The sequence below is a fragment of the Elgaria multicarinata genome, chromosome 10 (genome assembly GCF_023053635.1).
Source record: "Elgaria multicarinata webbii isolate HBS135686 ecotype San Diego chromosome 10, rElgMul1.1.pri, whole genome shotgun sequence".
NCBI lineage: Eukaryota > Metazoa > Chordata > Lepidosauria > Squamata > Anguidae > Elgaria > Elgaria multicarinata.
In genome coordinates this window covers 44,618,164-44,644,899 of record NC_086180.1, presented here as the reverse complement: position 1 = coordinate 44,644,899, position 26,736 = coordinate 44,618,164, and the positions used below count along the sequence as shown (strand labels likewise).

Genomic DNA, 26,736 nt, shown 5'->3' with positions numbered 1-26,736 from the left:
TCAATCATAAATAAGTAAAACTATTTTCATACACTGAAGTTTGCTGAACAGAGAACCTGGTAATACTGATGTTTACATTTAGGCATACATACTAAACTTAGAAATCAGTAGATTCTAAATTGCAAGCCACATTCCAATTGAATCTGAAAGCAGAGTTTTAGGATTTAAATACAAGCTAAATTTCTATTAAATCTCAAAGCAGAAAATGTTTTGTATTAAGTACAAAGAACTTCTTTAACTGAGAGCTTAGCATATTTAAAAATCTAAGCAAACTTATAAAGTTCTATGATGAAATGTGATTTTATACACCCAAGTGCTTATGACTGGCAAATTTGAGTGGAACAAAATTGGTGCAAGCACTCTGAGACCCCCCAAGGGTAAATTCCACACTTCAAAACTTAAGGATAACTGTGCTAAGGGACTGATCTAGGCCCCTATCCCCACTGACCTGTCGGCTGTCAAACTATAGTATATGCAGCTTGATCTTGTCAAGTACCTAGTATGCTTACATTTTGACAGCTGAAATTTGGAAGGCAATAGGCAAGGCTATACATATTTGACAGCTGCAATTCCACACCTTTACAATTGAGAAAAACTGACACACACACCTCCAAAAAATTACAAAGACATTCCTGGGGCAGGGGGAATAAATTTGGCCCCGTTTGTGCAAATGTCAGGGCACATTTTTTAAAACACACACACACACAAAACAAAAAACTGTGAAACAGTGACAGTCCTCCAAAATGCCACGGCAGTCTGGCTGCAATTACAGCCATGCTAACGAAGAATGCTAGGGGTTTCTGCTGCTCCTGATGAGCAGCTCACTCACAGATGCCTACAATGGGTTGGCAGTGCCAAGTTTGGACAACGCGCCAACCCATCGTGGAAGCAGTGCATTGTGTGAACCCAATGTGTTATATTGTTTTTATTCAATTTCAATCTTATATATAATTTAAAATATTGTTACTTTTCCTGAACCCTCAGGATGAGGCAGACTATAAAATTAAGTCAACTGTAGAACCTAACGTTTAAAACAAGTAGTTTATGAATAAAACTGAAGACTCACCTCCATGTTCTGCAAACTTTGGATTAGAAAGGATTTGCTTGCAAAATTTCAGACCATTTCTGTACTGTTTATGTTCATAACACCTCTGTAAGGAGACAACAATCCAAGTTCTGTTAATGTCTTATAACTGCTACAAATGTGATAGAAATAAACTATGTACAGGCATACCACCTTATATCTACCTAACTGTATCTAGCTATTAATCATTTCTAGTGTAAGTTTCCTGTTCCCATTGCATTCTACACACAGTTAAATATCAGGAGAAACTTCAGGAGATAAAAATGTGATTTCTCCAAGCTATCCTGCAAAATGATAAAATTAAATAAATACAAATTAGAAAAATATGTTCCTCATTATTCCCTGAAAAATGCTTGAATTGCAATTCACTATTTATGTCCAATGATTTATTGAATATGAAGAGTTTTACAGAGTTTTTGTAGTTATATTAACAAGGCTTGATCACAAGTTTTGCTTTATTACAAAATTTGATGGAAAACTTTCATTTTCCTGAAAACAATGGTATTTTTAATTTGCAAGCTATCTAGTATTCACCAATGGTAATGGTGCCAACCATCAAAGTCTAAGTTAAGAATCTTGACTGGGAATGGGGGTGGGGAAGAAAAAGATTAATCATTGCCAAAATCCTAAATTGATACTGGTGGGGTTCCCTACTCCTTTCTGCAAGTTTAAATCTGGCACACAATGGTTTGTATGTCACAACAACCCAGAATTTTTAAAAATCCTGGCTTACTGTGAACACAGCAGCATACTTGCACATACTGCTCAATTGCTCACACTGAAAGAGGGAGTTGCTAAACATCCCATGGATCTTCCGGTTATTTACTGTGCGAACCAGGAGCTCTGACTTCTCTCCCAACTGACAAGATAAATAACCCATGGGTTGGGTTATAGGGGATCCTTCAGTCCACTTGTTGTAGCCCAGCCCACTGAGGACCTCCTGACTCTCAGGAGAGGCTTTTAAGTGGGCATGGTGGCTTATGGGGGAACCACCTTCTGCTCACACGTTTCCAAAAGTCCTTCTCTGAATCCAAGATTATTATAAAATGTAATTACAATTAATGCATACAAGACCTACAGTTCCTAATGCTCAAAAGTGTTTCTGGCACAGTAGAACTTCCTTTTCACAAAATGGGGCTATGCACATGTTAACGTTAAGCCATCCTGGCAACGATGGCTAATAAACCATCCTGAGTAATTACCCCCCGGCAGTGAAGTTTAGAGGCCCAGGGTGGCCTACCTTGTCATCTGTTGGGCTCCCCATGGTTAAAAAAGGCCATTCTGCAAACAAACACTGACTATAGAGTCAGTTGCCTAGAGCAGCTGCAACTTTTAGTAGTGCTCTAGCCAGCATGGACTTTTTTGATGGTTGAGATCGTTCCATGCCAGTTATGAAGTCCGCACAACCCAATTCCACCATGGTGGCAGCTGGGATTCCCGACCTTGGCAGCAAGATGACAATGGACTATCCACAGTATGGATAGGGAACCATGTGGTGCTGCATGGTTCTGAGGTTGTGTGATGGGCGTGTGCGCCATGGTTTTGTTAACCCTTCCCACTCCGTAGTTACCCTGACCACCCTCTCCTCTATTGCATGTGAATAGCGCCACTTCCTCTGAAACTTGCAAAGTGTTACTGTGTGTTGTGTATTTTTCCGCAATTTCTGTTCCTGATGTTTAGTTGTTACTAGAAAAAAGAATAAATAATCTCTAATTACAGTGTCATTAATTAATAAACCTTTGTTACTGGGTACAAGTAATTTATTCCCTCTCATGGCTAATTAAGAAGATCGCATTAGCTGCTCCTGCAGCTTAACTAGAAATTTATTTACACAATCAGAATTCAAAAGTTCACTATCCTACATGAAACCCTTCAAACCACCTTTCCTCTTTTCACATACAGCTTTGATCACATCAAATATATATGTGTGTGTGATATATATATAAATATAACTAAGTCTTGTGACACCTTAAAGTCTTACACATGTATTACGTAGTCTATGAAAGTTCATGCTTTAATAAATTGGGTAGTCCTTAAGGCAGGGGTGTCAAATCTCTTTCAGTCCGAAGGTAGGGTTCAATTTTGAAGAAGATTTTGGGGCTGAATTCCAGTCGTGGCCAAGGCCAAAGGCAAAAAGCACAGGCATAAATATATTTTAGCTTGAAGTTCTTTAGGGCCAGTAACTAAACCTTAGGAGCGACATTTCAACCCTTAAAAATAGAAAAACTGCATTAAACCAGATTAGCCTTTGGAGAAAAGAGGATGGGTCCAACTAGAACCCTCAGTGGGCTGAATCTGGCCCATGGGCCTGAGGTCTGATACCCCTGATTTAAGGTAACACAAGATTCTTTGTTGTTTTTAATGGAACAGATTAACATGGCTACCCCTCTGAAAAATATATAGGCTCTCATTGTTATTGAAATTTACCCTGTATAATAATTATATCCATCAACATTTAGTCTATGTCTGATCTTGCATAGCTAAACAGCAATAACCTGAATAAGAATAAGATGCTTTGTGATCCTGTTGAATAGAGCACTATCCCAGAGATTCCATCAGTGACTCTCCAGGGTGTGCCCTAAAGTATCAGGCTCAGCTGGATTAACAGCCGCATGTTTCCAAATGTGTAGTCAGTGCAATAAATACATTGAGAGTATGTCATCTTAATCATGGACATACAAACCATGGAAAAAGACAAATACTGTGAAGGGAACACTTTTAGGCACTGACTAATTTAATTTGCTCTCCATATAGACCAGGGGTGCACAACCTTTACGGACCTGAGGGTAATACCGGCTTGATACACGTGTGCAGACACATACACATATCTCAGTAATCTCAATACAGATTGTGCTTTCCTCGCTGCTAGCATCAATGAGGAAAGAGCAATCTGGATGAGGATTTATGGGGGAGGGAATGGAGAGTATAGGCCAGAAGAGCAATTTGGTGGTGAGATCAGGGTACCCTGGGAGGGCAAAGTAATGGTCTTGGGGGACAGAAGACAGCCCTAGGCCACAGGCTGTACACCCTGGTATAGATAGATAGCAACTTCAACCCAATCATTCACTCCAAGAACATTTGGACCATCAGGTATTTTGTGTCCCTGCAGAATGTTCTATAACCATTTAAATAGCAAAGCAAAACAATTTGTAGCTAGCTTTGTATATAATATTATGGGCTGGATCCAGAGAAAAGTCAATGGAAGGGTAAGGCTGCCCCCCCCCACAAGCATCTCTCAAGGGATAGGGGTACCCAAATGAATGAGGTGGGTTCTGGTGCACACAGTGCTGAGGGAGAAGGGGGTTGGGAATCCTCAAAAATTAGGTGGAGGCATATTCTTATACTGGTAGTCTACCAGACTTGATTCTAGCCAATAGCACACTAAAAATTTCAGAAATTTAAAGAGTAGCAATTATTATATGAAACATTATTCTTCAACTGATGGACTGGGACCTACATTTGGGTCACATCCCAGCTTGAGGGATAGTACCAGTAGTAGCACCATTTTTTTTAATCTTACAAGTGGAGTGAGAGTGAAGAGAGAGGGACTGTGAGTGATAGAACATGTGCTTTGCATTCAGAAGGTCTCAGAAATGTCTTAAAAAACAGTCCCTACACTACACCACACCAGATCGTAAAGCACTAAAATACAGCACTGGCATCTAGCATGGAATGTTTCTGGAAAGTCTTGCTAGAACCAAGAATGCTTCAGGAATAAAAAAAATTGAACATCAGACTGAATGCAACTTCTACCACTAACCACAACCAATGTTGTTTTGTAGAAGAAATAGTATTCATATTTTGTAAATCTTTCTGGAATGCTTTTTGAGGTGCTACAACTTTAGATGTGCATAATAGTCTTATTTATTGATCTCTTGCTATTACACTGAAATAAGCATGCAATTCATTGTTGAAAATGTGGACACTGTTGAAAACCTATTCCTTTTTTAAATGGCTAGAGTAGGCAAGTGTGAACTGAAACCTCAAACTAAGGATCAATTAAGGATTTGCATCTTGCTTTCTTCTCATGGCTTCTGTTAAATACATGTTAAGGAAAACATGTATTTGAATCTAGTTTAATATGGTAATAATGGGATGAGGAACAGTACAGACAGTTTAGTAACATATTGTAAATAGTCATGTTGTTCAACAATTCCTCTTAGCTGAACATGTTTATTTCAAAACAAGCCTTATTTCATTGTTTGCTACTTATGTGTAACTCAGTGAAACAGACATTATACTGTCATATATAGTTTAGATTTCCTGTGATCAGACATTCCAAGTAATTTCTCCCAATACAGCAACTCTAATCTAAGTAGACATCAAGTCTTTCAGTGCACCCCCCTAGATTGATGAGTCAGTGACAGTTTCCCTCTGGATGCAATAAGATATATCTCTGCTCAACAACAGTTGGATACTATATTCAGACATTACCTTAACAGTGCAATCCTATACAGACACCTGGAAGAAAGCTCCATTTAATTCAATGGGACTTAAGATTGCGCTATTCGTATCTGTGATGTTTTGCTGTTTTATGCCTGTTCTAGATGTAAGTATGTGAAATGTTTTAAAGAATGTTTATTGTTTAAAGATGTACTTACTGTGTTTATACTGGGACCAGGATGTAGAGTGCGGATTGGCTGGTGTGTCAAAGGTCTGGATTGGCTGCTGGCGAGAGTGTAGGAGGAGGTAGATGAGTGGGTCTGTGTATGAAGTGCTGTGTAAGTGAGAGTTTGGTTTTGGGTCTGTCAGAGATAGGAAGGGTCTAGGATAGTGTAGGATCTATGTGGGTTGTTGTTTTGGGAGAGTAGACAGAGGGAGGAGTGATAGTGTGGCCTAGAGGGTAGAATAGGCAGGGTTGAAACTGAAACATTTTTGAAACCATTTAAAGAAATTGTACTGAACCCATTACGCTTTGTGCCTGAGGAAACCATTATGCTTCTACAACTGCAGTGTTTTATTACTTGTTATAAAACTTATTTTGTTTCACTCTGGTGTGGTTTGTGAGGTTCCTATGGTGGAAGTGGAAGGGAAGGTGAGAGAATAGGGGGCTGGGCTGCCGTGAGGCCAGACAAGGCAGCGAGTCACAGAGCCAGAGTGCAGCATTCTGAGGAACCACCCCAGGGCTGGGATCCTGTGATTTATAGCAGAAATAAAGGAGTCTCAAAGGGCTGAATCTCACAGTACTGATAAAGTCATCATATTCCTATTAAGTTCAATTTCCAAACAGACCTCCAATTTTCTTTACAATTACATGCCACATCTATATTCATTCTGCATTGTTGTAATATGCTCTCAGTTCTTTCACACTGTGCTTCACATACCCTGAAATTCTTCCCATATCAGCACAACTGGTCACACTAGTGAATCCTCTTTCTAAATACAACCATACATTGAAATCTGCTCATGGAATCACTTCTGGAAAAGTTAGGTGAGCAATTCCTACGGAATTTTTCCACATGCACGCACCCAAAATGTCATTCGGAAAAGATCCTTTGAGTTGCAAATGTTTTGGATGAAGAGACACCTCCTTTCCAACAGTTATTTTGATAGCAGAGATGACAACTTCTAATATGATATGTTCAGGCAGATGATCAGTACTAGAGAATGCCAACCATGAAGAACCTATTTAGCTTTCTATACAACGTATAACACTTTCCTTGCAATAGACATTATACTCCTGCATCCACAGCCGTTTTGACACAGCAATGATGCAAAATCATATGGAAAGCAAGACGTTTCTCTGTGCAATAAATGACCCAAATTTTTTTTTAGAGTTTGCAAAGAGCAATGCCATATATTAAAGGAAGTATTTTACAATCATGCTTTTTGAAGTTTTCTAAAAACATATTTTCATTATTTTTCTTCTTGTTTCTTAGATCCATCTTACAGGTAAGATGGATGACATGCATTAATAGCTTTTCCTTTATCTATTCAAAACTGTTGTATTGACACATCTACAAGGCAAGGAAATGTATTGCTACAACATATGACACTGCTTCTCATTAACGTAACAAAAATAAGAAACCAAGATTTTACCATCTGCTCCATCATCTCTAGATTTATATAAGTAGTTTCTGAAGATGACTAATAAGTTTGTAAGCTGTAAACCTCTCCACCGTGCCTGGGTCCAGCTCCAGCTGAGAGCCCCCTCCCTCCTGCTGTCAACTGTAACTGCTGAACTTTGCAACTAAGATTTTAGTGCCTGAATTTGCTTTCCTTTCCCCCCTCCTCCTCCTCCCTCCCAATCCCCTTTCCTTTTGTGTCATGTCTTTTAGATTGTAAGCCTGTGAGCAGGGACTGTCAAGAAACACTTTTGTAAGCCGCCGTGAGAGCCTTTTTTGGCTGAATGGCGGCATAAAAATCCTTAAATAAAATAAGTAAAATCAGTCTCTAGTTTTCTGAACGTGGAAGGCAATACTAACTAATAAAGCCCACCAATCCTCTTGCCTTTCACTAGAAATTCTCCAGTGTCCACTTGATATGAACTGGTGATATACCACTCTAGAAAAGAAATCTGATGGTAAGGAATCATAATTTAGGCTTGTGAATCCTTATTTTATAATTATTTCTACTATCATGACACATGCAAAACTCTATAAGCAACAAGGTCTTCTAAAAAAAAAAGATGCCAAAAGATTATATTCGTATGTTTTCTTCTTATGGTACATATGGCAAATAAATCTTTATTTACTTTCTGGTCAACTCACCACTATTCAAGCAGGGAAGATTGGAGATGCCCAAACCCTCAGTTTTATTAATACATGAAAATTGAAAGATACCTTTCAAAATAAAAGTATGAATGTGCAGTGAGTGGACCTCATTTCACCTTACATTTGATTTAATGCCTAAATATGGCAAAAGCAAGTGCATGCCAACATGCAAGCATCTAATTTCTGCAATATTTACATTATGAGCATGCAAGATGGTGGGGAAGACTGCGCAAATGTCAAGGGACTTATTATTATTATTTATTTATTTATATAGCACCATCAGTGTACATAGTGCTGTACAGAGTAAAACAATAAAATAGCAAAACCCTGCCGCATAGGCTTACATTCTAATAAAATCATAATAAAACAATAAGAAGGGAAGAGAATGCACCAAACAGGCACAGGGTAGAGTAAAACTAACAGTATAAAAGTCAGATCAAAATCAAGTTTTAAAAGCTTTAGAAAAAAGAAAAGTTTTTAGCTGAGCTTTAAAAGCTGCGATTCAACTTGTAGTTCGCAAATGTTCTGGAAGAGCGTTCCAGGTGTAAGGGGCAGCAGAAGAAAATGGACGAAGCCGAGCAAGGGAAGTAGAGACCCTTGGGCAGGTGAGAAACATGGCATTAGAGGAGCGAAGAGCACGAGCGGGGCAATAGTGTGAGATGAGAGAGGAAAGATAGGAAGGAGCTAGACCGTGAAAAGCTTTGAAGGTCAACAGGAGAAGTTTATATTGGATTCTGAGGTGAATTGGAAGCCAATGAAGAGATTTCAGAAGTGGAGTAACATGGTCAGAGCGGCGAGCCAAGAAGATGATCTTAGCAGCAGAGTGGTGAACAGAAACCAATGAACTGATGTGAGAAGAAGGAAGGCCAGTGAGAAGAAGGTTGCAGTAGTCCAACCGAGAAATAACCAATGCATGAACAAGAGTCTTGGCAGAAGAGACAGACAAAAATGATTGAATCCTGGCAATATTATACAGGAAAAAACGACAGGATGTATGTTACTCACATTTAAATATTCTATTAAATGTGAGGAGCACACTAGGTGTGAAGGGCCAGGGAAAAAAGTGTGCCTTTCTCCTTTTTATGTTAACCCAGCCATTGAATTGTCTTTCTCCTCTTCAAATGCATACTATTGTATTGCCAGGTATCCTGTGCTCAGAACATGTTTCACTTTCACAGTTTCCTAAAGTTATGAGCCTACATAACTTTATGTTATGGAAATGGAATGCATTTCCATTCCAATTATTACTCTAAGTGGTACACTGATAATAAATAAATAAAAGTCCTAGAAAGAAAGGCTACAGGTTCAATGGTCTAGATGAACAAAGCAACCGGCTTTAACTGGCTGTAAACTAGAATGATGACAACTTATCTTAAGACAGAGTTGCATTTGCTTAATTTGCCTTGCATTTGAAAAGTGTTTACAAACCTCAGGATAAGAAATTAGACATGTTCAGCATTTTCAACAGAATAAGGACTCATCTGGGAGAGTCCGTGAAATGTGCTTGATAAAAGCATTTTACAGACCAGTTTATTTGCATAATTGTATTAAGATATACACAAACAAGCTGGGACAAGTAACTAACACTGAAGTAAGTTCCTCACCTTAGGTTTAACTGGTTGTTCCAAAGCCTACTCCCAATTGCAACAGTGGAGCAATTATCGCTCTCTATATTAACTATTACCTGGTGTGGTCTTTAGGATAGAGTCAGCATGGAAGTGACTGCCTTTGCACGTAATGACAAGCCAGAAATTCTAGATTAAATCACAATGTGCACAACCTGCATGCTACTTCACACCGCTTGTTCACTCCTATTTTATTCCTCCCGCTTACATGAATGGACAAATAAAACAAGCATGAATACCCTAGTTATGTCCAAACCTAGGATTATGCTGCCCAAACAAACCAGGATTCATAAGCCAACAACAAACCCTAGTTTAAAGCTAACTTATGATTCAGGCTTGTATGCACACTATCATTTAAGCAACTGGGCAGGTGCAAGCACTCTCCCACCCCCTCCTCCCAACAGCAGCCCCTCCAGCCCCATGAAAATGCCATACTGAGTCCCAGCTGAATGGAGTGAGCTGTGGTATGTGTGAGGAAGAGTGGATTCCCACCCCCCTCAAATAGGGCAGAGGCACCTTCTGTGAGTAGAGCCCTTCCATCAATAAAAGGCAGATCCTGGGTTCAATCCAATAAAACATAATCCTGGGTTCAGAAATAGCACTAAGCTTTCCATACCTTTACACACTTTCACAAGAAACAAATGGTTTGTGTGCACACTGTGAAGTAATAAGATAGGATTCCTGGTTTATTATATGCAAATATGGCAAAAAAAATCAGCCATTGAATTGTCTGCAAAACCCCCCACTGCATTACTGTAACTATGCATGTTTGGACTTGGACCTGTACCAATCACTGACCACTGGGAGCACTACATGGCTGGATTTAGACAATACAACCCACACTCAAGTACTGAGTATGGGTTGTCGTTGAACTGTGGGCTATTGTGTTGTCTGAATGCAGACCCAGTAATAAACCATGGTGAAGAACCCCCAGTTCACAACCCAAGAACATACCATGGATTCTTTTCATGGATTGTTTGTGATTAACAAACTATGGTTTGTTAGCATGGCTAGGTTCAGACAACACTCAACCCATATTTCAACAATCCACACTCAACCCATATTCAACCTTTCAATGTAGGTTATTGTGTTGTCTCAACCCTGCCCATGTAAAATGCTCTGAACAATCCAGGGAAGCATTGAATAAAAGCATAAATAAAACTGTTAGTTTGTATACATATGTCGCACTAAATATGTCATTAAATATTCTACCTGTGTAACTTATGAGAGCAAGGCAGTTAATAAAAGGAAGAAACGTTTTCCCTTATCAATTTCATATTGTTCATAATGCATTTGTGCCACAATCATCTTCAGAGAGACTACGGTTCGATATTCATGTTACATATGTAACTTTTCAAAACTGTAGGCTTAATATGTTCAAACTCTGAAAATTAAAACACTATGGGCGCAATCCAGCACATGTTTAACAGTCTTCCAATAGACTTAAAAATAATTATCTATCCCCGACATTAAAATCACTCCACTGGCTGCCAATTAGTTTCCGGGCAAAGTACAAAGTGTTGGTTATTACCTTTAAAGCCCTAAATGGTTTTGGTCCAGGTTACCTGGACTTGTGTGCCATGTCTTTATTAGACTGTAAGCCTGAGGGCAGGGACTGTCTTTTTTGCTAAGTGTAAGCCGCTCTGAGAGCCTTTTTTGGCTGAGGAGCGGGGTATAAGTATGATAAATAAATAATAATAAATAATACCTGCGGGATCACCTTCTCCCATATAGTCGCCCCACACACTCAGGTCCTCTGGGGTGAACTTACTTCAGTCAGCTAAAACTAGGCTAACATCAGTTTCCCAGAGGACCTTTTCTTTTGTCGCCCCCAGATTGTGGAGATTCGTAAAATTAACTGTGTGATTTTAAGGCAGCTTTAAAGACTAGCTTTTTCTGGCAGGCCTATCCAGATCAATGTAAAATCAAGAATTTTTAAGATGTATTGATTCCTGTTCTAATGTTGTTCCCCGCCTCGATCCAAAGGGAGAAATAAATAAATATATTATTATTATTATTATTATTATTATTATTATTATATATTATAGCTGAATTATGCCTTGTGTTATTTACTATTCATTAAATGCATACCATTTTAATATTAAGTACTTGGGAACAAAGCACATGTATTTTCCTTAAGTTGTTTCTTTAATACAGATTGTTCCAGACAAATGTTTTAAAATGCTTTAAATGCTTAGATATTAAATGCTTAGATATTATTAAGAAAGAATCTCATCACCTCTGTGGCTCCAGTTACTATTTCTGTAACCTAAAGCAGTGATACTAATCCAAATGACTGCAGTATTTTGGGTATAACATTCTCTACCAAAAACAATCAGACAAGCAGATGCATACTAGTAATCAACACATGAGCAGCCTGTACAAGTTTCAAGAAAGAAATCTACTTGTTTAAGTAAATAAGATAGTGAATCTAAAACCAGTGCTTGCTAGCAGATCAGTGTTTTCACAGTTCTCACCTCACCAATTGTTTTACAAGGAAAAGAGCTGATCTGCAAAATATTGGTGTTTTAGGTTATTTATTGTCAGCCATTTAAAAAGGATTAAAGCAGTTTGAAAGACTTGGCTGATTATATTTCTATATTATTTATTTCCATTAAACACTGTATTACATTATTATGTGGACTTAACCACTAATGTTTCACTGGCATAAAGAACAAACATGTCACCAACATTAGGAAACATCAAACAACTAGCAAAGCCTGTTCTCTCTTAATGACTTAATTATTCTCAAACTTAAGAAAAAGAGTGCAATTGCTTGGGAATCTGAAGTAGTCTGCCATGATCACTGACACGCTATTTTCAGAGTGTTCTGCGCTCAGAGGAAGGGCGGAATTACTATTTCGGCGTTAACCCTTACCTCCCTTGAAGTGCAAACAACCCACCCCCGCAGCCCACCTTCTCTGTAACTTTCCTTCAGTAACTAGAGCCTAGTTGAACACGAGCCCTTTCGCTCCTTCCTCGCCTCACAACTTTTTCGCCAACGGAGTCCATGTTCCCAGGTTATTTTTAAGACTACCCACCCCCTAAAACCTGGCCTCCACGGCCCAGAGATTGTCCCTAACTTGCGCCGAGAGGCTTTCTGAAACAAGGAATGCCCGATGCATTCTGCGGATCGGTTCTCGAACAAGGAACGCTGCCTTGGCCAAAGGGCATCTGTCAGTGCAGCCCGCAGAGCATGGGGCATTCAGGTCCCGGCCTCTTTAAAGGGGCTGACCCAGAGGAAGGCGGGAGAAAGCGCTTCTCGCCCGCGGGTTGCAGAAAGCTGAAAAGCACCGCCACGGGGCGAGGGGGGCAGTTTCAGGGGAAAGCGAGCGCGGAGCTTCCTCACAATCCCCGACTAAAGAGAGCGAGAGGACGAGCGGGGGGGGGGTGGCGGGCAGGCAGGCAGGCAGGCAGGCTCTGCCGACAGGCCTCCCTCACTTACCAGGATGCGCTTGAAAAGCGCGTTTTCCTTCGGCGGGAGGCTCACTGACGGCATCCTCTCCGCTGCTATTACTGCCGCTGGCGCCGCCCCCGCCCTTCTTTCTGCTACCGGGCCGGTGAAGCAGCTCCCTTCTGCCGCGGCTTGATCACCGCCGCTCCTACTACCGCCGCCTCCCGGGAGGGACTCCCCGCCAGGCCGCCTCCGCCGCTACCACCAGCCCAGCCGTCGTTTGCTACTGCTGCTCCCCCTTCTACTCCGCGCGGCCTCTCCGAGCCGCCGTGCTGCCTGCGCCCGGTTACCCCTGCCCCGCAGCGAGCCCCAGGCGGCGGGCGGTTCACGTGGTAACTGAACAGGCCGGAGAGAGGAGGCGCCGCCAAAATGGCCGCCACTGAGGGCTTCCCCAGCCGGGTCAGCAAGGCCCGCGCGCATGCGCCACGACCCCATTTTTTTCCCCCTGTTCTCTTTCCCCTATTGACTTAATAGTCCCTACAAGGTAAGTCGGGAAATCGGAACATCCTCCCCACTCTCGTGCGGTGCATTATGGAAGGACTGCGCTTGCGCGCTGGGTAGGGGCAACGGAGGCTGAGCAATACCTTTATTAGGACCAAGCTTTTGAGTTCTGCAGAAGTCTTCATTAGGCTAGATGGCACTGAAAAGGGGGTTGACAACAACAACAGATTTATGCCAGATGTTAGCCCCTTACTTGAGAGCAAGCCTCATTTAGTGCAATAGGTTCCAACTCTTGTTTTCACTCAGAATATCCTAAGTTTTGGCAAATGTAATGTTAAGATTTATTTGTAACACAATAAGAGCCCTGCTGGATCAGAACAAAGGTATATTCTACTCCATTGTCTTGTTTCCCACTCAGTGGCCCACCTGATGCCTCTGGAAAGCCCACAAAGCTGTACCCCTTCCCTGTTATTTTTCTTCAACATCTGATACAACCTTGAAGGTTCATCCAGGTGCTTGAAGGTTCATTCAGCCCATGAATCTGTCTTATCCCTTTTTAAAACCAATGGTAATTAGACACCACATCCTGTGACAGTGAATTCCATAAATTAATTTCTTTCATCTGCCTGCTGACTTCCTGCTTCTCTTTCACCATCAATGCAAAATAAAAGCCAGACTGTGTTTTGACACCTCTTGCAGTACTGAAATCAAAACACTGGAAGAACCAACTGTGAAGCAACATTCCTTCAACAGTGGAGATGTCTGATTGGTTTGTAGCATATGTATTCTGGTATATTACCATGGTTAAGAAATAATAAATTGGTTCAAAGAAGTCAGGCATCTTTCAAATTGTGAGGAACCACCTTATGGGATTGAAGAAGCCTGAAACTTTGTGTCCTATGCATGTTTACTCAGAAGTAAGTCCTGCTGTGACCAATGGTGCTTAATCCCAGGTAAGTGTGCATAGGATTGCTTATAGCACAATCCTGTGCATGTTTACTCAGAAGTAAGTCCCAGTGTATTATGCACATTGTAAGAATGCAGGCATAGGAACAGAACATTAGGGTAGCAATCCTATGGCCCCCTAGGCCCAACCTAGATCTGAGGTTGGACACAAGACACTGATCTTGAATCAAAGAATCTGTGCTTTTCTCCCCCTCTCCTGCACCCTTGCAGCTGGCATGGAGAGAACTGCACCAGCTGCCACTCCAAGGTCGCAAATGTGAAGTGGGTATTCGAAGGGGAAGGGACTGGATAGGCCAGTTTATGTGGTAACCCAAGGCCTCTTCAGCTTCCTTCCCTGTCCCTCCATGATGCCCCAGCTAGATGGGCAAAAGAGTCCATCTAGCTGAAATACAGAATGGAAAGAATGGTGGAAGTGAGGATTGCCTCTGCTGGGCTTGCTGCTTTGCATTGGATACTCCTAAACCTCTGAGTTTGGAGGCTTATGAGCATCAATGGTGCAAGCGATAGGATTGCGCCCTAGGTGGTTTTGAGTTCCAGGCTTCAGTCCTGCAGGCTTAGCTGGCAGTAAGTCCCATTGACATGCATAGGATTGCATCATTAAGGTATCAAACACACCAGTAAAATCAAAGAAAGCCTTCATGTATGTTGCAGTGGTTCTCCAATGTTTTGACAGAAACTTTGATCTTCAGTAGATTTCAGTATGAGCCCTCTGATCTACTTGTTTTTAGCTTTATAGTCTGTAGTACTTATTCTGAAACAGACCTATCAACTTTTGTAAGTGTATTCTAGAATAAGCAAGTTCAGGGCCGACGTTAAAGGTAGGCATCATTGGGCACCTACCATGGGCCCCACACCCTTGGGACTTGGTCTTCCTTTTCATCATTGCTACCTGCTTGTTCACCTGCCTCTCACTCTGGTCCAGACAACAGAGTTGGTGTGAAGAAGGAGCAGTAGATATCACTGCCTACTTGTTCGCTGACTCTCTGTGTGCCAAGCAAGCAAGTGGCAAACAAGGAAGAGCAATATTAGCCGTTGACAGTGGTAGTGGAAAAGGTAGGGTGTTTGCCTGAAGGCCTTCAAAAACAGTTGGAACATAAGAAAAGCGACTGGATCTGACCAAGGGTGCATCTAGTTCAGCATTCTGTTTACATAGCTGCCCATGGGAAACCCACAAGCAGGAGATAAGTGTAATGCCCACGTTCCCCAGCAACTGATTGAGTTATATAGATTTTGGCCTGTAGTTTAGTTCTCACAACATTCCTAGTACAGACACAGTGCATCAATCTTCAGGCTGTTAATTTACAAGGTTTACACAATGAAAGCTGTGATAAAGTCACAATCTCAAATTTGTTAATGGGCATTATTCTAGTACAACAATTTCAGGAAAAAAGCTTCAACATGCTGTTCCAATAGTATGTGTTCTGAAGTCGCAGAAACACGAAAACACCCTTGTATGTGAGTTTTTTAAAAAAAAAAAAACCACGACTCTAAGCGATCAATCTCATTAATTTAAAGTTTATTTCGTTGCCATTGTCGCAGCCTCTAGTTTAGCAATTACCCACTCGGCCTGCGGTCAAATTGCCAATAGATGGCGCTCTTCTCGCCCAAAGCCTTTTCCCCGATCACGATAGTAGCCCCGCCCCTTGTGCGGTTTGATTGGTGCGTTTGCTCCGTCAATCCAAGAACCCCCCTAGAGCAGAAAAAGACAAATCCGAAATCGACATGGCGGCGCCCTTGCAGGTTGTGAGGCGTTTTTTGCGGTTATCAGGAAATCCGACCCCGAGTGAGTTATTTGGGGCCGAGTGGGGCTTACTGTCATTTCTTAATCTGGGCGGGATAGAGAAATGGGCTCCTTCCTCATGAGAACCTCTTTCTCGGCGCCCACCCTTTCGTTGAGTGAACGTGTGAGTTGTCTACCCGAGTCTCCTACGTGTAACCTTGGCTTCTTTCCCTGTCGTAGCACTGCTTCGCTTTCTCTTTGCTGAGTGTGACTAAGTCAACCGGAGTCCTTCCTTTGATAGCCCCTGGGTGTGCTCAGTTAGGGGGACCATATGAGAAGGAGGACAGGGCATCTGTATCTTTAACAGTTGTATCTGGTCAAGAGGGCAGGGCTCCTGCAGCTTTAACTGTTGCGATGAAGAGGGAATTTCACCAGGTGCTGCATGTATACGAATGACACCTGCTGAAATTTCCTTTTTTATGCAACTGTTAAAGAGACAGGAGCCCTGTCCTCCGTTTCATACGGTCAACTTAGCTCCATAGCACCAGGTTAGGACAGCCCATTGTAGCAGAGGCATTGGTGCGGGGGAATGATGAGCATGGAGTGCGGTTGTTAATTACTTGAATGAGCATTCGGGGACATCGGTGAGGTAGTGCAGTCCCTAACCATAGCTGATTAATGTAAACTTTCACATTCTACCTGATAGATTATTATTCTCTCGCTTACAAAGCCATGGGCTTGAATCTAATGTTATTCTAATATTAAGTTCCATTCATTTCAATGGGTCTGCGTTAAGTAGAACTTACACTGGATGCAACCCTGAGAATTGATTTTTATGTCTTTCGTGGATAACTTGTCCAATGCACAGATGTTACATTTGTACAGCTTTCCCTCGTGTTGGAAGCCAGTGGGGGCTTGGGCCTTTAACTTCTTGTTAGAATGTATGCTTTGCTTGTGGGAGTTAACACATTCATTTCCTGGAACCTCCTATTTCTGCTGTTTTCAAAATATATGGAAATAGTCAAGAAGAAGGATGACTTGATCAAATCTTTATCAGCTTGAATAGTGTTAGACATTAGGAAACAACTGGAATTGATTTTTTCCAGAACATTTAGGCATTAAACATTAGAGAAGCTTAGTACTGGCCCATTTCCTTTCTCTTTCTCCCTGTGTTCCATCTCCCCTTTAAATATTCAAGTGTATATTTCATTTACAAAAGCCTTGTTGCATAGGCTTGTCTGATACAAAGGAGTTATCTGTATGGTGAGCTGTTCTTTAGAAAGTACTAATTCATATAGTAACTGCTATACATACTCGCTATTATGTCACTTCATTAACTGAAATTAATGTTACCAATTTGTATAGTCTTTCTTGCCTTTCCCATGAGTCCATGTGTTCAACTGAGGAATTATTCTCCCTGCATAATACAGGGAAAACCCATTTTCATAAGTAAACAGAACTCTCTTCTCCAAAGTTTCCTTTGCACCCATTTCAGAATTAATATGTTTCTAAACTCCTTTATTTCAGCCCTGTCTCGTTCTGCGTTCACTGCAAAGAAGGATGATCCAAATAATCCTAATTGGGTGAAAGTTGGTCTGAGTTTTGCTTCAACAATAGCAATATGGATGCTGGTAAGGATAAACTTGGGGTTGTGGAGGACAGCTCAATGAAAATGTTGATCCAGTGTGTGGCTGCTGTGAAAAAGGCATAATTAGAAGAGGAATCAAGAATAAAACTGCCAAGATCTTACACAAATCTATAGTGCAGCCACACTCCGAATACTATGTACAGTTCTAATTGTATATTGTAGAGAAAAGAGCAACTCCCTTATGAGGAAAGGTTACAACATCTGGGACTGTTGAGCTTAGAGAAAGTGAGGGGAGACATTATAGAGATGTACAGAATTATGTATGTTTTGGAGAAAGTAGATAGGGAGATCCCCCCCTCCCCTCTCAATAATAGAACCAGGAGTCATCCCATGAAACTGATTGGTGGAAGATTCAGAACAGATGAAACAAAGTACTTCTCCACACAGTTCATAGTTAAGCTATGGAATTCACTACACAAGATGTATTGATGTCCACCAATTTGGATAGGGATTGGAAATATTCATGGAAGATAAGGCTATCAGTGGATTTTAGACCTGATGGCTATATGCTCCAGTATCAGAAACAGTATGCCTATGTACACCAGTTCCTGGGGAACATGGGCAGGAGGGTACTATTCTACTTAAGACCTGCTTGTGGGCAGCTGGTTGGCCATTGTGTGAACAGAGTGCTGGACTATGTAGATGCTTAGTCTGATCCAGGATGGCTCTTCCTATGCTCTTATATCATGTGTGAGACAGAGACAGATGAACAACATTTTTGGTAACTATTTTTAGTCAGTGATTGTCTCAATAAAGGAATTATAATAGTATCTAAAATTAATTCAGGTCCATCTCATCCTTGATTCCTAATAATGGCCCCGTTCAGACGATGCCGTTAACTGTTTTGTGATTAAGCAGCATGGTTAACAGTGTCGTATGACACGCATGTTCCCTAATCATGCACACCTGTTAACCCCATTGTGGTCAGCCTCACTAACCAAGTTATGCAGTATGGTTAGTGGAACTAAATTTGGTTAAAGGTATTGTCTAACACACACCTGTGGTTAATGGGGCTAAATCATAGAGCTTCCAGTACAGAGTGGGAGGAATTGCCCTGGCTGCTCTAGCTTGGGGGCTTGATTGCTGCTCCAGACTGCTGCTTTGCTTAAACATTCACTTCAGAGCAGTCGTCCCTCTCAAAATGGCCAATGGCATCACCTGGAGCTGCCTGATCCTCTCAAAATGTCCGTGGAGTGGGATGGCAGCGGCGTGCCTTCGGATGACAACGTTAAAACTGACAGAAGTCCTGGCTTCTGAAACTACAGCATTTCATACATACTGCATAATGATCGGACGGTGAAGCCAAGAGCACAGGAATCGCTCACCAAATGGGCCTATTTATATAAGAACTTGCTGCTGACATTTTAGCCTGCACTAAAATGGCGGGCGCAACTGCCAGGGCTCCTAGCACAAGGACTGCTGGGATATGGGGTAAGGGAGCCAGTGGACTTAAGAGCTCCTCTAACCAGTATGTTATGGTTAAGGAACACTTAACCACAAAAGGGTTAATGTTGTTGTCTGCTAGCATGCCACATGTGGTTAGTGTTAACCACAGCTGAACATGGTTAAGCTAACCACAAAGCCCTGAGTGTCCTCTGAGCAGGGCCAATGTGAGCAATTCTAGTCCCATTTCTATAGCATACCTTGTATTACTGGAAACATGTTATCTCACACCCCTTTCAAGTATAGGAATGGGTAAGCTGTTCTTGTTACAGATTTTCAAGCCAGAAGCTAAACATTTAGGGATCATGATTTTTAACATTTGTATAGGCATAACTCCACAGAAAGTGAAGCTCTACTGGTGCAAGTGCATTGCCTTGACTCTACTAGGCCAATAGGCAAGTAATCTAAAGAGAGCTAAGCTTCAGTTATCCAAGGATAATTGATAGCTAGTCATTGGCAAGACTGGATAAAGTTCTTTAGTCTAATATCAGTCTCAGAAGTAAGGAAAAGGTGGAAATTGTCACTTGAATTCAATCATTTTGTCAAAGCCATTCTCTGCTTTTTCTCTTCAGTCCATTTAAATTTATTTGTTGTTAATGAAGTCACTAAAGGCCTGACAACAATAAAACAACCATTTTGAATTAGTGTGCCTCATGCTTTTAAACCATGTGTATTTATCTTTCAGCTCTTCAAGCAGTATAATGACGATTTAATAGAATACAAAAGGAGAAAAGCAGAGGGAGGATCTTAATGAAGATTCTAAATTACTATGGTCAGTGTGCAAATAAAACTGTATGCTTCATATAAGATTTCATTGCCTTATCATATAAAATGTGTTGCCTTTCATGAACAGTGGAGATTGTGAATGTTGCTGTTTTTCTCTTCAGCCTTTTCTCATGTCCTGTCCCTTCTTCCTGACCTAAAAGTAATACATTTCTGCTATTTTTTAAAACAAGTGTCTTTGTTTCTTATTGACCACATGTAATGGAGGCATGTAATGTGTTTTATATTGTTTCTAAATCAAGAGGTATTGATCTGTGGTTATTTTCCATTTGCCAGCTAACTGTGTATTCAGGTATCAGATCCACATACCCCTGTACTCTTCTGTTCCTCATCACAGCCTTCACTGCCATACCATGTAATCAGATGTAATGATATTGACTTATTACATGAGCCAGCGTAGGTGAGCCTTAGCCTAGCAGACTCCATAGGCGAATGATGGGTTCACCTTCAGTGCACCTTTTGCTTCATGTTAGTCAAACTGTTCATGCTAGACAAACTGTTTAGTCTTAAGTATGGTGGAAGCAAGCAAATTTCAAACAATGGATTAGGAAGCTGTATTGTTGCAACTAACCACAATTAAGATTAACCACAGTGTAGGATTTGAATGTAATGCTAAGCTCTGGTTAACTAAAATTGTAATGGAGATCTCTTTCTTATAGCCTTACTAGGGTAGCCTAGGGGAAGCCTAGGCCTGTTCTCATAATTCTCATAATTATAATTATGAGAATTATAAATAATTCTCATAGTTCTCATAATTATAAATCATTGTGTATCGTTACGTCTGAACATGGCATATATGTTTGGAGTTCTTGTTCCCCATCTTTCCAAATGATAGAGTGGGAGAAGAAAGAAGCTTCCATCTCACAGCATTAGCAGTTGTATAGCAGTGGTATTAAGATGTATAGATATACTCCTGGCCGCCTCTTCTGTCATCACTTACCATGTTTCTGGATTAAAAATTTCCCAAGAATAGTAGGCAGGATAGCGATGGTAATTATAGCCCCAGCTTTGGGAGTTGCAAATGACTAATTTGTAATAGTGCTTGCATCCTGTACGCCCCAAATATACTGTTATTTGCACTAAAGAATGCTTGTTTGACATTCATATAGGACAGCCCCTGTAGAATATGCTGATGTTGGCACTTTAGATGAGGCGTAGTATGTTGCCCCATTCATCATTAAGCTGCATTTCTATAGCAACCATGCCAATCCTGGGAATAATTTGTCCATTACTTGCCTGTTAGTCTGGTTTTAGACTGGAATAGTTATGGTCTGATATACTAAGATGTGAGCATATTAAAGATCAAGTACTGATCAGTTAAAAGTAGATGTGCTTTCTTTTGACAGTAAAATAGGTGGCCATTGTTTTGTTATGACATAAAGTGTACAAAGAATTCTCAAGGATGAGGGCAATCACTGCCCACTCCTAACTTTCATCAGCCTGTAAGACTGCTATGTTACTTGATTTCACAGGAGGGTATTATTTTCAATATACTGTGTTGTGGACTCTGTAATTGCTATTCTGTACAGTTTTAAAGTATGTTTTGATCTTTAAATCTCTCTTCTAGGTTGAAGATGTGCTTTTAGCTGATCTCTGCAACAACATTATTAAACCATTAGTTGTTGGATCCATTCCTCATTAATATTAATATTCCTGAAATAAAACAATGTTAAGTATGGAAATGGCTGAAATTGTCGTGCTTTTTATGGTTGCTTCTAAGAGCACTAAATAAATACATCAGCTTAAAACTTTTGTATATTTTGTTCTTCCGATTTGGAATAGAAAAGTAACTGTCAGTGTATACCTGTCTACTTGGAAATAAGTCACATTGAGTTCAGGGGAGCTTGTGTAACTTCTCTGTATTCCTTCTTCAACTTCTTTGTATTCCTTCTCAGGGTTTTTTTTTAAACTGCAGCCCTAATTATTTATTTATTTATTTATTTAAGGATTTTTATGCCGCCATTCAGCCAAAAAAGGCTCTCATGGCGGCTTACAAAAGTATTTCTTGACAGTCCCTGCCCACAGGCTTATTTTGATGAGGCTTCCATTGTGGCAATGATTTAATTATAGTCTGTAGGACTGCTTACTGAAAAAGTAGCATAGTGATCAAGAGCATAAGTTAGAAATTCCAGGTTCATATTTGGCTCAGTATTTAACTATTTGCCTTTTTCGTTCTTATAAGAGAAAGTAGTGCTTCTCTTATCATGCTTGGTTATCAAGAATCATGAGCTTTTGCAGAATTTCTCAAAAGATTTCTTCCGCACATGATAATCTGACAGTGAATTGAGCTACACTTAACATTCTTTATCTACTAGTGTAAAGTCCGTGTTGCCATGGGCACTAGTAGTCGGAGGATGAAACATACTGTTTTTTGTCTCTTGCTATGTCAGTCCTCCAGAAGCTGTATGGAGCTTACTTTCCTTCAACACAATTGAGGATGTGTGGCTCACTTCCTCACACCTGACGCCACTGAATGACATTCACTTTTCCCTCAAACCCACCTCTTTCCCATTTCCCCCACATCTTAAAACCTGGCTTTTCCTAGGGCTGCTTCTTTTTCTCCACTGCCTCAGAGCATTTGCTGCCACCTCCACCACCATCCCTGCGGCCAATTTGGCCACTACAAGAATGGCCTTGACTTGCAAAACTCAAGGCATTCCCTCCATTCCCACTTTTGTGTTTTTCTCCCTGCATGGGATGGAGTTACATGGGAGCTGTAGTTCCCTGGCAAGGGCATGGAAACATTGTTTGGTTATTAAAGCTCAAGCTTTGTACTTCTCAAGCTTCAGTTTAAAACAAAAATTGGTCTGATAGATCTTTGAGTAAGTAATAAGCCTTACATTACCATATTCTTATATAAGATTAGAGTTGGCCCTAGAACTGACTTTTGTGGCCTGTTTAGTTTCAGCACAGTTTTGTAACTTTTATCAAGTTGGTAAGTAATGGCTGAGATTGCAGCCTCCTGAACCCATACAACTTGAGAGTATATTCTGATTTATTTCAAGGCTTTCTAATTTTTGAGAAATATAGCAGCTTTAGTGTCCCTTCCACCACATTTCTTCCTCATATTACCACAGAATTTGTTCAACTTCTATATTTTTTGAACAGAATTGAAACACAGAGAAGAAAAAAGAACCACATATTCAGGAGGTAAAGAAGGTCAGAAGTAGAATAACCAGATAGTTTTGTGCAGAATTGTTTGCTCTATGGAGTTAGCTGGAGCTTCAGTTTCTCAAACAAGGGATACCTAATTTTTTTTATCATGCTGTGAAATGCAGTTAAAGACAAAACCATTTAAAGTAGGGGAAGGGGGAGCTTTTGTCACATATGGGAGCTTTTGCATCTTTGGCTAAACACGCATGGTTGCACAAGGAACTGAACAAGGTTTGGCTAAATCAACAACACCCTTCAGTCTGTAGTGTCAGAGTAGTGGTGTTAACCTAATATTAATTTGTTACTAAAGTGCCTAGATGGTGGAGGAATAGCTCCAGTTGCTTACTCAGTGAGCAAAGGGGGGAAAAACCTCTGCTCAGAGGCCTACTCCTATTTATTTGACTTGTATCCCACCTTTCCATTAAAAAAAGGCACTCAAGTCGGCTTATAGTAATAATTAAAATTCATTAAAACTTGTTTTACACGAGATCTGACAATTAGCCGATTTTAAAGCTTGGTGTCTTGGGTCTAATTAAGCCATAATTGCCATCTAACTAAACTGTGCAAGCCTGTTCAGCCTATTAGCTCATTGGGTTGGCAGTATTTTTCTGTACACAATCGGAGAGCTGTGCTCCACTATTGGAAGGGATCCTGCATGATAACCACGTCCTGAGGCAAAGGCCTAACCGGTAGGTATTGTAGGAGTTTCCTTTGGCCAAAGCCTACTCGAGCAGATGCATTCTAGCACCTCCCTGGTCCAGTGCATGCAATTCTGCAGTATCAAGCTCCGGTGGCTGCTTTTGTTTGCCCTTGCTTGAGGCTGCTCTGCTTAAGGTTTCCCACCCCGTAGCTTTTACAACAGCTAGGACTAAAATATGCGAAGGTAGCCCCAGGGCAGACTGTGCGCAGGCAGGGAGGAGCGGCCGGCCTGGATTGGCCGAACCCTGCTCCGCCTCCGCCTCGTTCTTCGCCACTCGCGCAAAAGAGGGCGGGACCGGCTGTCATTCTCTCCTGCGCTGTCCGACGTAGCTTGAACCTTGCGGGGGGAGTCCGCGGGTGCTCGGCCGCCACTTCTCCACGGACCTCTCGGCGCTGCCACACAATGTACCTCTGCAGAGTGGCTTGGCAGACTGTAGCCTCTCGCCTCGCGCGGGCTGCTCCCCTCCTCCGCGGGCACGGTGAGTTGAAGAAGGGCATTGGCGCGGCGGAGCGCTGCACGGATAGACGCTGCTGCGCCGGGCTAAAAGCCTTGCGTCGCAGCAGGGCGAGCGGTTGCCATTGGGCCAGCGGGCCGGCCAGCCAGTGTCTATCCGTGCAGAGGAGAGGACGCTACTTTTATTTGCGTTGGCGGCCGAGCGTGCCTGGCAAAGGAGACGTGAAGGTCACCGAGCTGAGGCAACGGCGGGAGCCTGACCCGGGGCGCTAATAAAACTCTGTTTGCCTTCGCCCAACTCTCAGCGCCGACGAGGCAACGGCAGTACTTGTCGATATCGCGGTCCGAATGCAACCTTAGGTCCAGTGCCTTGAGGCGGAAGGAGGAGCGCAGCTCCCGGACCCTCTGGTGAAGCCCGCCCCAAGTCCAAATTCCTTCGGAGTTAGTTGTTATGAGCGATGGGGAGTGGGCAAGGCTGTTCACTGGAGGGGGAGAGAGGGGCCTCGTCGCTGCCAAACGGCCCCAGTCAAGGCTTCTGTTGGGCCAATGTGGAGCTGAGTGCACACGGGCTCGAACCAAGCACAGGTCCATGCCCATGGGAGAAAAACGGGGTTGGGGCGGGGGGGGGATGTCTTGAAAATAAAGGGCTAGGTTTTCCTGCCCAGGTTTTCCTTCTGCAGTGCAGCTGAGAACACATTAAGAGAGAATCCATATTGCTTTGCCTACTGGTGGACTTCAACTGGTCCAGCTCCGAAACCCACCTCAGATTCCCAACCTGCATGATGGGACCCACTTTCACAATTGCTGAACATGGCGGCAATAGCTTTCCTGCGACCCATCTGGACTGATCTCGCGACCTACTTTTAGGTCGTGACCCACTTGCCTAATCGAAGAGAATTTGCTGGTAGTTTCTGTTTAGTACGGACATACACCCCCAGATACACACACCTCTCCCCCACTGTTATTCTTGCACATTCTAGATTCATAGCAAGGACTGATTTTTCTGGACCTTTCTGGGTTATAAAAAAAAATCTTTATATAACCTAGAAAGGCCCAGAAAAGCCCGTCATTGCTATGAATCTAGAATGTACAAGAATCAAATCCATTACATTCTATCCCAGGAGTTTGTCTTGTCCTCATGTAATGAATGTTAAGGTAAACGTGCTTCAGGTGATGTTTCCTTTTGCTGCTTTTTGAGCTCCTGGTATGTGTCTGTGGGGCTAGATGACTGCACTGACAGTGATTTTGCCCAAGCAACAATTATTTTCTCATCCCTAACATTTTTCAAAAATGGTGGAGTAAGATTGCTGCTATGTAAACCTAAAAAAAGAGGACTGGATAGATCAATGTTAATAAGATTTAAAAAGAAAAGAAAAGAAATAAAACCACACATATACAGACATAACAAAGTAACCCAGGGAACAGAGAAGAGTAGGATGCAGCTATGTGAGTGGTATCAAACAATCACCAATATTTGCCTATGGTCATATTCTACTTGATAGTGCATTTTTCTGATGATGTGAGATTGTTTGTGTACCTTGAAAGATGAAGTGGCCTTGAGAGGGTTTTACTCTTAAAGGAGGCCTAAAATTGATGATAATAAATACAGGAAATGATTCCACAGTTATCCAAACCAAATTACTTACGGTTGTAGACTTATTGTGTGAAAGCCAGTATATGGAAATGCTATGAATAAATGTGCTTATATGGGACACAGCAGGAACTGTGTGAATAGGCATTATTAATTTCAAGACAGGATGGATAAAAAGACTAATGAAGGGTTATTTGGGAGAGGAGTAAAACTAGGTTACTACAAATTGTTGTTGCTTTTAAAAACAAAAATCAGTTACTTTGTGTCCTTTTAAAAACAACAGTTTAAAATTTAAATCTGCTAGCATATTTAAATCTACATTCACTATCTCTTAAAACCAAATCTAACCTATAGCAAATATATTCTCCAAGTGTAGATCATTATGTAGCCGAAATGACACAATCCATGCACATCAACATGCCTAGGTAAACCCCAAGCTTTGCATACATCTAAAAAACCTTTGGGGGGGGGAACCCTAAAGGGGTGGGGGGATGAATTAGTACGTATCCTTATTTAGGAAATAATGAATTAGGAAGCTGGAGATTTTATTTGAAATCACCAAGAAAAATATTTGATTAAAATCAATTTGTTCTGTTTGAGAGTGTTTCAAAGCACAATTAGAAACGTTCTTAGTAATATCTGTCTGGTTGCCCTGGTAATTCAGCTTTGATAAAATATTGGTCTGCTAGCCATAGACAAAGTATTGCAACTCATAACAGCACTGTGCTCTGGAATAATAAAATAAGTTCCACTCAAAAATAAGCTTATGTAATCATCCTGCCCTCAAAACATGAAAAAAATGATGGGCTTTGAAGCAGGAAACATCTTTGGAACAAGAGTCTGTGAATTGCAAAACTAAGGCTGTCATCCTATACCTCCTTTTCTGGGAGCAAGTCCCACTAAACTAAAACTTACTTTTGAGTAGAAGATTTGTATAAAACTGTGGTGGAAGATGGCTTAGA

At 41.4% G+C, this 26,736-nt stretch overlaps 3 protein-coding genes across 5 annotated transcripts in view; 2 read left to right on the top strand and 1 right to left on the bottom strand.

Moving 5' to 3' along the window:
- NAA15 (N-alpha-acetyltransferase 15, NatA auxiliary subunit) overlaps window positions 1-13,249 on the bottom strand; it is a 36,040-nt gene extending 22,791 nt beyond the window's left edge. Inside the window, exons 1-2 of the mRNA XM_063136177.1 lie at window positions 12,868-13,249; window positions 1,067-1,151 (exon numbers count right to left, since the gene is read on the bottom strand). Coding sequence (XP_062992247.1) covers window positions 1,067-1,151; window positions 12,868-12,921 — 139 coding nt within the window. The 5' untranslated portion in view covers window positions 12,922-13,249. The remainder of the gene's footprint in view (window positions 1-1,066; window positions 1,152-12,867) is intronic.
- Window positions 13,250-16,000: 2,751 nt separating this feature from the next.
- On the top strand, window positions 16,001-21,625 carry NDUFC1 (NADH:ubiquinone oxidoreductase subunit C1). Its single transcript, XM_063136178.1, has 4 exons — window positions 16,001-16,066; window positions 17,531-17,634; window positions 19,780-19,866; window positions 21,445-21,625. The coding sequence occupies exons 1-3, from the start codon at window positions 16,006-16,008 to the stop codon at window positions 19,843-19,845; spliced, it is 231 nt and encodes a 76-aa protein (XP_062992248.1). The 5' UTR covers window positions 16,001-16,005; the 3' UTR covers window positions 19,846-19,866; window positions 21,445-21,625.
- A 2,371-nt stretch (window positions 21,626-23,996) lies between these two features.
- The window catches only part of MGARP (mitochondria localized glutamic acid rich protein), a 28,211-nt gene continuing 25,471 nt past the window's right edge, over window positions 23,997-26,736 (top strand). For 2 of the 3 annotated variants that reach the window (XM_063136427.1, XM_063136426.1), the window contains exon 1: window positions 23,997-24,208. In XM_063136427.1, the coding sequence (XP_062992497.1) occupies window positions 24,133-24,208 (76 nt within the window). In that variant the 5' untranslated portion in view covers window positions 23,997-24,132. The remainder of the gene's footprint in view (window positions 24,209-26,736) is intronic. The other variant, XM_063136425.1, reaches the window with a different exon arrangement.

Coding starts and splice junctions, on each gene's coding strand:
- NDUFC1 (XM_063136178.1), top strand. CDS start 16,006: ATGGCGGCGCCCTTGCAGGTTGTGAGGCGTTTTTTGCGGTTATCAGGA. Junction 16,067..17,530: donor ATCAGGAAATCCGACCCCGA/GTGAGTTATTTG, acceptor CCTTTATTTCAG/CCCTGTCTCGTTCTGCGTTC. Junction 17,635..19,779: donor CAATAGCAATATGGATGCTG/GTAAGGATAAAC, acceptor TTTATCTTTCAG/CTCTTCAAGCAGTATAATGA.